The 9,979-nt window shown below is 36.0% G+C and overlaps 2 protein-coding genes across 6 annotated transcripts; both read left to right on the forward strand.

Moving 5' to 3' along the window:
- The first annotated feature begins 520 nt into the window (after positions 1-520).
- On the forward strand, positions 521-2,699 carry LOC121747897 (serine/arginine-rich splicing factor RS31-like). 2 transcript variants are annotated; one of them, XM_042142043.1, is made up of 5 exons: positions 521-601; positions 662-798; positions 1,601-1,713; positions 1,823-2,046; positions 2,136-2,699. In XM_042142043.1, the coding sequence occupies exons 2-5, from the start codon at positions 693-695 to the stop codon at positions 2,593-2,595; spliced, it is 903 nt and encodes a 300-aa protein (XP_041997977.1). In that variant the 5' UTR covers positions 521-601; positions 662-692; the 3' UTR covers positions 2,596-2,699. The 2 variants fall into 2 exon arrangements, with proteins under 2 accessions (XP_041997977.1, XP_041997976.1); XM_042142042.1 differs by having other exon boundaries at positions 527-798.
- Positions 2,700-3,009: 310 nt separating this feature from the next.
- On the forward strand, positions 3,010-6,009 carry LOC121746491 (serine/arginine-rich splicing factor RS31-like). 4 transcript variants are annotated; one of them, XM_042140348.1, is made up of 7 exons: positions 3,010-3,185; positions 3,268-3,369; positions 4,272-4,390; positions 4,507-4,727; positions 4,805-4,945; positions 5,059-5,431; positions 5,617-6,009. In XM_042140348.1, exons 2-6 carry the CDS (start codon positions 3,273-3,275, stop codon positions 5,411-5,413), a joined length of 933 nt encoding a protein of 310 aa, XP_041996282.1. In that variant the 5' UTR covers positions 3,010-3,185; positions 3,268-3,272; the 3' UTR covers positions 5,414-5,431; positions 5,617-6,009. The 4 variants fall into 4 exon arrangements, 3 of the variants coding, with proteins under 3 accessions (XP_041996282.1, XP_041996281.1, XP_041996284.1); XR_006039046.1 differs by having other exon boundaries at positions 3,011-3,369; positions 5,617-5,703; positions 5,784-6,009; XM_042140347.1 differs by having other exon boundaries at positions 3,011-3,369.
- Positions 6,010-9,979: the final 3,970 nt, after the last annotated feature.

The following is a 9,979-nucleotide window of genomic DNA, read 5'->3' on the forward strand; positions in this document are numbered from 1 at the left end:
GGGGCACCCTATGCTCCGCAACATCAGCATTTCATCCTCCTACCCTTCCATCTGCAGTGGGATGCCCTACAGTCCGCCCTAAGCATTTTATATATTTGGATGCTCTAACATCAATCTTATTCATTTGTAAATGAGCAAATCGACTTTCATTGACAGTATATCACACAAAGCAGTACCCTTGATAGGGTACATTTTGCTATTTTAGACCATCCCAATTAAATATACCTCTTTCATTTTTATTATATCCCAATCTTCATTACACTTATATAAGAAGAATGTAAATGTTAATATACATTAAAAAAACATCAAAAAAAGAAAAGAAAAACCTCTCTCTAACTCAATTCGAAATTCTAAGCATTTATCCTCTTCTTCTTTTGTAAAATGAGTGAATTTAGTACGTTCACAAAAATTAGTTTATTTTGATTTTATAAACATTGCCTCCCAAAATATTATTTCGATTTTATAAATATTGGCTTCCAAAACAAAATAAAAAATGGCTTTCATTTTGCGCCAAATATTTTAAAAACCAACGGACTTCACCTCTCCAACTCCTTTCCCCAATCGAAATTAGGGATTTTGTGTTTCTTGATCGAATTTGAAGGTAACACCAAATCTTTCACAATATACTTCAATTGGCGTGATTTCTTCTTTTCTGTTTCAGTTTTTAGAAGGTGATATTTCGCAAAGGGATCATGTGGCCGGTGTTTTGCCGCAACTATGAGTGCCAGACTCAACAGTCGGACTTGGACCGTTTGTTCTCCAGATACGGAAAAATTGTGCGTATTGAAATGAAATCAGGTAGTTATACGCAGTTTTGCGTTTGCACACAGCTCAATTTTGAATTAATTTGATGTTTAGCTTGATCTTGATTGACTCCATAATCGATTTGAAGTGATTAAGATCTAATTGTTTGATGTTTCCCGTTTTCCACTTTATTGTTGAGAAATAGGAACAGTATCAGTTGAGCACTTGAACTAGCAGTCAGTGATTGATTGGTGGTATATATAATTCATGATTTATGTGAATGCGTCTCTTGTTAATCAATGATATACTATTCCTTTTCTGTGTGATGCAATTGGTTGGTACTATCTGGGCTATTGTGAGGTAAAAATCGAAGAAAAAGATAAGAAGAGTCGTATAAATGAGCTTAGTCTCGGCATAAAATGGCACCGTGTTTAAGTGTTTGTTTTGACGCAGGACGTATGCCATGGAAAATGAGCTTCTATGTTGGCTTGTCATATGCAAGGGATATCTACGTGCCGGATGTCTCTCACACACGAATGGAAATGTTGCACATGTTTCTGATCATAATGAGGTCCATGAGTTTGTATCATTCACATGTCTCCATTTACTGAACATCACTGTGAAAAATTCGTGACTTAGACAATGATTGCTCGACTTCACATGGCCGTAATTTTAGTCAGCCTAGCCTTCATCATCACTCGCACACTTCTCTAGTTCATCATGCAAGTTCTCTACCTCCTAACTCCCAATCAAACATTCCCAATTTTTAAGTGTTTTTGTTCTTTATTTATTTCTTGGTTGCAAATGTTTTTTTTCTTTTATACCCTCTGTTACTCATGCTAGTTAGTACCTGTAGAATATGCTTTTGTCTATTTTGAGGATGAAAATGATGCGGCAAAGGCCATCCGAGAACTTCAAGGCAAGCCATTTGGGTCTCAAAGACTCAGATTACATGTTAAATGGGCCGTGGTACGTAGCCACCACATTTTATTTGTGTTATTAAGTCTTACAGAATACAAATGAGAATTATTTGAGAGTTATTTCATTCAAAATCAGTGGCATTATAATTTGTTTTTAGGGTAAGCGTCGTGGGCATCATGGTGATTTAGAATCAAATCCAAGGCCATCTAGAACCCTTTTTGTGAAACACTTTGACCCTGTTCGTACTCAAAATCGTGACATTGAAAAACACTTCGAGCCTTATGGGAGGGTTCTTAATGTGCGTATGTCTGGGGATGTTGCTTTTGTGCATTTCGAAACTCAGGAAGATGCCACAAGAGCCCTGGAGCTCTCCCAGAATAGGTAACGAATATGTTAATGTGTGCTTCGTTTCAACCTTTTCTCAACGTCGTCTTCCTAGTGGGCTGATGGATTAATTTGTGAATTTTCAGTATGTTATTTGATACAGTTCCTCGTGTTGAGTATGCTTTTAAGGAATATGATGCTAGGCACAGAAGAAAGAAGCGAAAGCGTAGAAATTATGCTTCCTCGAGGTTACCTAGTCCAGCATACCGCCACAGACGAGCAAGTCCTGTTTATGATAGGCACGCTGGTCCTTCAAATCCAAGGGCCAGGAGTCCTAAACGTTTGCTGCGAGCAAGTCCTGTTTATGATAGGTACGAGGGTCCTACAAATCCAAGGGCCAGGAGTCCTAAACGTGTTCTGCGAGCAAGTCCTGTTTATGATAGGTACGAGGGTCCTACAAATCCAAGGGCCAGGAGTCCTAAACGTGTGCTGCGAGCAAGTCCTGTTTATGATAGGTACGAGGGTCCTACAAATCCAAGGGCTAGGAGTCCTGATCGTGCGCGAGCAAGGTCCTGTGCGAAGGTCGAGACAGTGATGAGGAAGTAGTAAGTAGCACTAGAAACAAACAGATGAAATTTGTGTGAAGTTGTTTTGTTGATAGACAGATTCAATATGAAGTTTGTTGATTTGTAAGTTTCAATATGCCAAAAGTTTGTTGATTTGTAAAGTTTAGAAAGTTTGTTGATCAAAAGTTTCAAAAGTTTGTAGATAGACAGATTCAATATGAAGTTTGTTGATTTGTATGTTTAAAACTCATTCAATTTTCTATTACAGTGTTGAATTGTTTGCACTAATTTGGGAATATCACTTCATTTTCCACCATATGATGAAATGTGGGAAAATTGTGAACCCCAATCCTATTCACAATTGTAATCGTGTTAGGCCTAAATATAAATGATGAGTGAATCGGCTTTCATCCATAATTTTATTACTACTATCATATTAGGCCTATTTTTTTTGGGAATTATGTATAACAAAAATAAAAAAGTGGCTTTCATTTACTTCAAAGTTCAAACCATTCAAATATAACCGACTTAACTACCATCCTTTTCTTTTCATTTTTTCTCCTTCCGTACTGCTCAAATTTCCTATCCCAATCGAAATTAGGGCTTTTTGTTTCTTGATCAAATTTGAAGGTAACACCAAATCTTTCAATATATACTTCAATTCGCGCGATCTCTTCCCTATTGCAGTTTTTAGAAATCGGAATTTTGCAAGGGATCATGTGGCCGGTCTATTGCTGCAACTTTGAGTCGCAGTCGGACTTCGAAAATTTGTTCCCCAAATACGGAAGAATTGAGAGTATTGTCGTGAAAGAAGGTAGTTAAGTCACACATTTGCATTCGCACACAGATCGATTTTTCGTGGTGCGAATTAATTTGATGTTTAGCTTGATCTTGATTGATTGATTCCATAATTGATTTGAAGTGATTAAGACTGGAAGGAAGAACTAATTGTTTGATGTTTTTCCCTTTTCCAGTTTATAGTTGAGAAATGAGATGAGTATCAGTTGAACTAGCCTTGAGTGATTGTTGATAATTGTATTCATGATTTATTTGAATGTGTTTCTTGCTGCAATCAATGATTTGTTCTGTGTGTTGCAATTGGTGATAATTTATTGATAAGAAGAGTCGTATAAATGAGCTTAGCATCGGTATAAATTGGCAGGATGCCTCCGAAAGAAATGAAATGGAAGGGGCTTTTAAATCTTTGTTGAGGAATTGAGGGCACCGTGTTTAAGTGTTTGTTTTCACGCAGGACCTTTTCCATGGAAAAAGATAACAAGAATCGTATATTGGGTTGCCATCTCGAATGCAAGAAGGGCTACCTATCTACTTGCCAGATCTCTCTCACACACAAATGGAAATGTTGTGCATGTTTCTGATCATAATACCATGCTGCCACAATAGTTATAGGGGACATTCCATGCCAACCACACTAATCATAAGGACGTCCACGAGCTGTTTCATTCACATGTCTCCATTTACTGAACGTTGTTTTAAATATTGGTGAAGCCATGATTAGCAATAATTGCTCGACTTCTCATGGCCGTGATTTTAGTTAGCCTACTGTTCATCATGCAAGTTCTCTAGCTCCCATGTTTTCAGTCTCTGTTCTTTATTTTTTGGTTGCAAACATTTTTCTCTTAGTGATGCTACTGTCAGCTCGGGGGAGTGATAAACAGTCCTGTTGTGTTACTCATGCTAGTTAGTACTTGGTAGGCTTTGCATTTGTCTATTTCGAGGATAAAAATGATGCGGAAGCTGCCATCCGTGGTCTTGATGGCATACTGATTGGGCATATGGGACGGAGATTACATGTTGACTGGGGCACGGACACGGTATGTTGCATCCGTATTTTATTTGTGTTATTTGGTCACTTGTTTCTGAAAGGAATGTATGAGGTTCCTAAGAGTAATTTCATTCGAAAACACTGGCATTATATTTTGTTTTTCAGGGAGAGCATAGGCATCATGATGGTTCAGAATCAAACGCAAGACCAAATAAAACCCTTTTTGTGATACACTATGACCCTGTTCGTACTCGAGATCGTGACATAAAAAGCCACTTTGAGCATTATGGGAAGGTTCTCAATGTAACTATGCGTCGGAATTATGCTTTTGTGGACTTTGCAACTCAGGAAGATGCCACAGAAGCTCTGAAACGCACCCATAGGAGGTAATGAATTATGCTTCATCTCAACTTTTTCTTAACCTCTTCCTAGTCGGCTGATAAATTAAAGTTTGCATTTTCAGTAAGATATTCGATAGAATTATTTCTGTTGGTTATGCTTTCCAAGATGATGATGACAAGCATAACGGAAGGCGTAGAAATGATGCTCCACTGAGGTCATCCATTCCAGCATACCGCCATGGTCAAGCTAGTCCTGATTATGGGTACTATAGAAGTTATATATATATGCACTATCTTGGAACTTTTTCCTCTGCGTGTCTTTATCATCTACGTGTAAATATTACTTATAGATTTCTCTGTCTCGGCACTACAATAGGAGGTACGATGGTCATTCACATCCATATCGCGCGCGAGCAAGTCATGTTTATGATAAGCATGGTGGTCCTTCAAATTCAAGGGCCAGGAGACCTTTCCGTGCGCGAGCAAGTCATGTTTATGATAGAAACGATGGTCCTTCAAATCCAAAGGCCCGGAGTCCTTCACATGCCCGAGCAAGTCCTGTTTATGGTAGATACGAGGGTCCTTCAAATCCAAGGGGAAGGATTCCTTACCATGTGCGAGCAAGTCCTGTTTATAATTGGTACGAGGATCCTTCAAATCCAAGGGCCAGGATTCCTTACCATGTGCGAGCAAGTCCTGTTTATGATAAGTACAGGGGCCACGAATCCTGACAGCGCGTGATATGGAAGGTATATATATGCACTGTCTTGGTGTCTTTTTACTTAATCTTTTGTTTGCATCCAATCTTTGAGAAAAATAAATATTTTACCAAGTCCAAAATTTTCTCTTTCAGAATCGTCTACATGTATATATTATTCTTATAGAATTCTCTGTCAGTCCTCATCTAAACCTGCTTATCCTTTCCCTTGTACAGTAGGTCACCTGTGCCAAGCCTGAGACCATGATGAGATAAAAGATACATACTTCAGTAGTGTCGAGTAAATATCCCGTGGACGAATGTGTATGAACTTGTTCTCTAGTTTCACTATGAAGTTTGGTTTGTCACTGGTGTCAATATTGACAATCTTGATTTTTATCCAGCACAAATGTGTTTTCATTCAATCGGGACTGTCCACGTGTGCAGCCCCGTCATCATCTGCTGTGCGTGCGAGAAAAGAAAGACTCTTCCGTTTTTCAACTGATCAAAACGAATCATCAAATCACATAGTAAAGTTTAGATGATTTTGGCTTATGATCTGTTGGGAATTGTAGAAAAACTATGTTACTTCTTTACCTGAAATGCCTTTGAAACAATACCACTTTATCAGAATATTGTTCCTTTTTTTAGTTAGGATTGTTTTGCAAGAAAAGATTATACAAAAGTTATTTTTAGGACAAGGATGAGTTGAAAAAAACCATTTGACTATCATAGCCAATGCAATTAAAACAAAAGATTGAATAATGTTTCCAAACAATGCAAGACCTATTTGCTATTCTTTCACAACCATTTTTCAATGCATGTTTAATAGTAGAACAAACAGAACAATCGTGCTTTGTATACAGCAATTATGGATAGTCATTTATTACTAAGTTTCATATTTTGCACAGTCGTTTGGAACATGATAGTGGATATTAATGTAGATATATATGTTCGACTCTTATCTTGACATAATAATATGTTTTCTTAAAAATAACATTAATATATATGTATTTATATTATTATTGTAATTTCCTGGCTGATGTTTAATAGAGTTGATTAATTAAATCCCAGCTAATATCCATAGAAAGTTAATTCGTATTTAAACTAAAAATAACTATAATTAAACTAGAGTTTTGGAGATGATTTTGTTTATGCAAGTGTTTTGATTTTTTTTTTCGATTTGTGTATTTTAATTTTCATCATCTTAATACTGATTCTTATATAGTTGTTGCTGAATATATTACTTGAGCCGAGGTTTTGAAATTTTGGAGAATACATAGTAAAAGGGCAATAAGTTAAAGAACCTTTTTTAGTAAGGATTAGTAGATGAAATTAATGGCTAGTGAGCTAGTGTCGAGCCTTTTCATATCTTTCTCTATCATGTCTATCAAATAAGGACACGATAATTTCGGATAGGTTCGGATTGTGTTTATATAATTTGTGATTAATATCATTATTTAGTACCCCTGTTACTATAATATTCCCTTCGTCCTATAAAAATAATTTCTTTTTCCATTTTGATTTAACCCACAAATATAACCATTTTTTGGCAAGTCTTTTCTCTTTTATAAGATTGAGTCTCATTTTCCACAAACAATACTGCAATCATTTTTTCTTTCTACATCTATCCTACTTTAACAATGTCGCATTATAATTCGTACCATCCCCAAAGTCCCTATTTTTATGGAACGAAGGGAGTATTTTTAATTTCGGGTAGCGTTGGTTTATGGTTGAGTTAGAAGTATTACTCATTTTTGTTTTGTATCTCATCTGTAACATGCTTAACTCATTTCGTGTGATTGTCGCGTCGGGTTTGAATCATTATTGTGTTATTTTTGTATCTTGTCAACACGAAGAAAATCGTGTCACTAGTAGTGTTGTATCCTATCAGATTGTGTTCGAGTTTGAACAAAGAAGGTCAGGTTTGTGTTTGGTTGAGGCTTTGCTTAAACATGTCGTATTTGACCTTAACGAGTTGGATTATTATCAAGTTGACCCAATAATTATCCAACTTGCATAATTTCCCAATTCTACCCTAGCGTCTCTTTGGTCCTTTCTGTATTGACCTTGAGCGGCTTCATGTTTCAGTTCCTGAAGTGGCGGATCCAGAATTCGTAAATGGAGATGGCGGAATATATATTAGTAGCTTGTTTTAAGGCGAAAATGGCTATTATTTAAAATCTTTAGAGCAACTTCAGGTAGGGCTGGCAAATCGTGCGGATTGGGTCGTTATCGGGTCAACCTGATAATGACCCAATCCAATAAGGCCTAACCTGAACCCGACCTGTTAAGGAAACTGTAAATCCGAACACGAACCCGACCTGCTACCTTCAAATCCGAACACGACCCGCACCCGACACGAACCCGTTATCGACACGATATAATATGGGTTGACACGACACGATAACAACCCGAACATGATATTACACGATTAAAATCTAATATTACACGATTAAACCTTAATTTTTAACCTAATTTACACAATTAAAATTCATTTTATACTATTTAAACCTAATTTATAAGAAATTAAAAAATTAAAGTAATATATATATTTTTAAATAATAATAAAAATAATAATATTATTTCTTAATGGGTTACCCGTATCCGACCCGCATCCGACCCGAACCCAACCCGAAATTATCGGGTTCTTAATGGGTCAACCCGATAAGGACACGGATCCAATAAGACTTGACCCAACCCAATAATTTCGTGCGGATTCGTGTCAGATTATCGTGTCGTGTCGAAAATTGTCAGCCCTAACTTCAGGGCAAATGGAGGGGGCGGACAGACATTTATACGTCCACCATTGATTGAATGGATCCATTTTTATAGGTATAAAATAGTTCTTTTCCATTTATAATATTATCACAAATCACAATTATTCGTAATGTACCAATGTACTTACTAATTTTATTACTCTCATTTTAAGCCTACTTTTTATGAATTGTGTATAACAAAATAAAAAGTGCCTTTCCATTTATGTCTAATATAACCGACTTAACTAACTTCAGCAACATCTTTCCACATGTTCTCTTCATTTTTTCTCCCTCCGTACTGTTCAAGTTTCCTATCCGAATCGAAATTAGGGCTTTTTTGTTGCTTGATCGAATTTGAAGCTAACACCAAATCTTTCACAATATACTTCAATTTGCGCGATTTCTTCTCTGTTGCAGTTTTTGGAATAATTGAGCGAATTATTGTCATGAAAAAAGGTATTAATAGGCATTTGCACACAGCTCGAATTTTCGTGGTGTGCGAATTAGATTGATGTTCCATAATCGATTTGAAGTGATTGAGACTGAAATAGAGATCTAATTGGTTGATGTTTTTCCGTTTTCCACACTTGAACTACTAGGGTTGAGTGATTGTAGGTAAATATTTTCATGATTTATTTTTTATGTGTTTTTTTCTGCAATCAATGATATATTCTTGCTGCTGTGTGTGTTGCAATGCTGGGCTTGACATGATTAATTTATTATACATGACGGCTATTGTGAGGTAAAAATCGAAGAAAAAGATAAGAAGAAACAAGCTTGGTTTCGGTATAAAATGGTAGGATGCCTCCAAAAGAAATGAAATGGCAGGGGCTTACAAATTTTTGTTGAGGACTCGAGGGAACCGTGTTTAAGTGTTTGTTTTAATGCAGGACATATGGCGTGGAAAATGATCTTCTATATCGGGTTGTCATCTACTCTGCAATAAGAATCTCTAATGCAAGAAGGGCATGTTGCACATGTTTATGATCAAAATGCTACACAATAGTGATAGGGGATCGATGTGTTTTATCCACGAGTTGTATCATTCACATGCAAGAACACTTACTATGCTTATCAATGATTGCTTGACTTCCCATGGCCGTAATTTTAGTTAGCCTAGCCTTCATCATCACTCACACACTCCATTGTGCAAGTTCACTACCTCCTAACTTTCAATCGAACAGTCCCATGTTTTCATTATATCAGGTTGGTTGCAAACGTTTTTCTCTTAGTGATATGCTATTGTCAGCTCGGGGGAGTGATAAACAGTCCTGTTGTGTATTCCCTCTGTTACTCTTAGTGATGCAGCTGGTTACTACATATAGGCTTTAGAATTTAATTTTAGATTTGGATTAGTTATTTTAAGTTAATCAAATTACCTATTAATAGTGTGACATGACATGACATGAGTGTAACAAATAAATATTGCCAATAAAAGTGTCATAACCTATCATTTAATGTGGTTGTAATTTTGTAGCAAGAGTAGCACAGCTGTCATAGTTGCCTTGGTGTATTTTATATATTTTCGTTTATTTATTTATTTATTACTGATACATAAAGGTTGAGGCTATTCAGCCATAAGATTTGGATAATTTTTAATTTACTTAAAAATATAATTTTATGATTCTTATTATTATTATTATTATTATTATATCTCTACATTGGAGTCAAAATCTCTCTTTAGAATATACTCCGTATACAAATAAAGAGTACTACCAAGGTACTTGAGTTTTAAATAAGATCATTACTTTATTATTTGTCTTTTTATTAAAATATTATTTTAGGCCAGCTACATATAGTTTTATTGTTTTTTTTATATATGTCCAATTATTCCCCTATAA

Source organism: Salvia splendens, chromosome 9, assembly GCF_004379255.2.
Source record: "Salvia splendens isolate huo1 chromosome 9, SspV2, whole genome shotgun sequence".
Lineage (NCBI taxonomy): Eukaryota > Viridiplantae > Streptophyta > Magnoliopsida > Lamiales > Lamiaceae > Salvia > Salvia splendens.

Coding starts and splice junctions, on each gene's coding strand:
- LOC121747897 (XM_042142043.1), top strand. CDS start 693: ATGTGGCCGGTGTTTTGCCGCAACTATGAGTGCCAGACTCAACAGTCG. Junction 799..1,600: donor GCGTATTGAAATGAAATCAG/GTAGTTATACGC, acceptor TAGTACCTGTAG/AATATGCTTTTGTCTATTTT. Junction 2,047..2,135: donor CTGGAGCTCTCCCAGAATAG/GTAACGAATATG, acceptor GTGAATTTTCAG/TATGTTATTTGATACAGTTC.
- LOC121746491 (XM_042140348.1), top strand. CDS start 3,273: ATGTGGCCGGTCTATTGCTGCAACTTTGAGTCGCAGTCGGACTTCGAA. Junction 4,391..4,506: donor TTGACTGGGGCACGGACACG/GTATGTTGCATC, acceptor TTTGTTTTTCAG/GGAGAGCATAGGCATCATGA. Junction 4,946..5,058: donor CAAGCTAGTCCTGATTATGG/GTACTATAGAAG, acceptor GCACTACAATAG/GAGGTACGATGGTCATTCAC.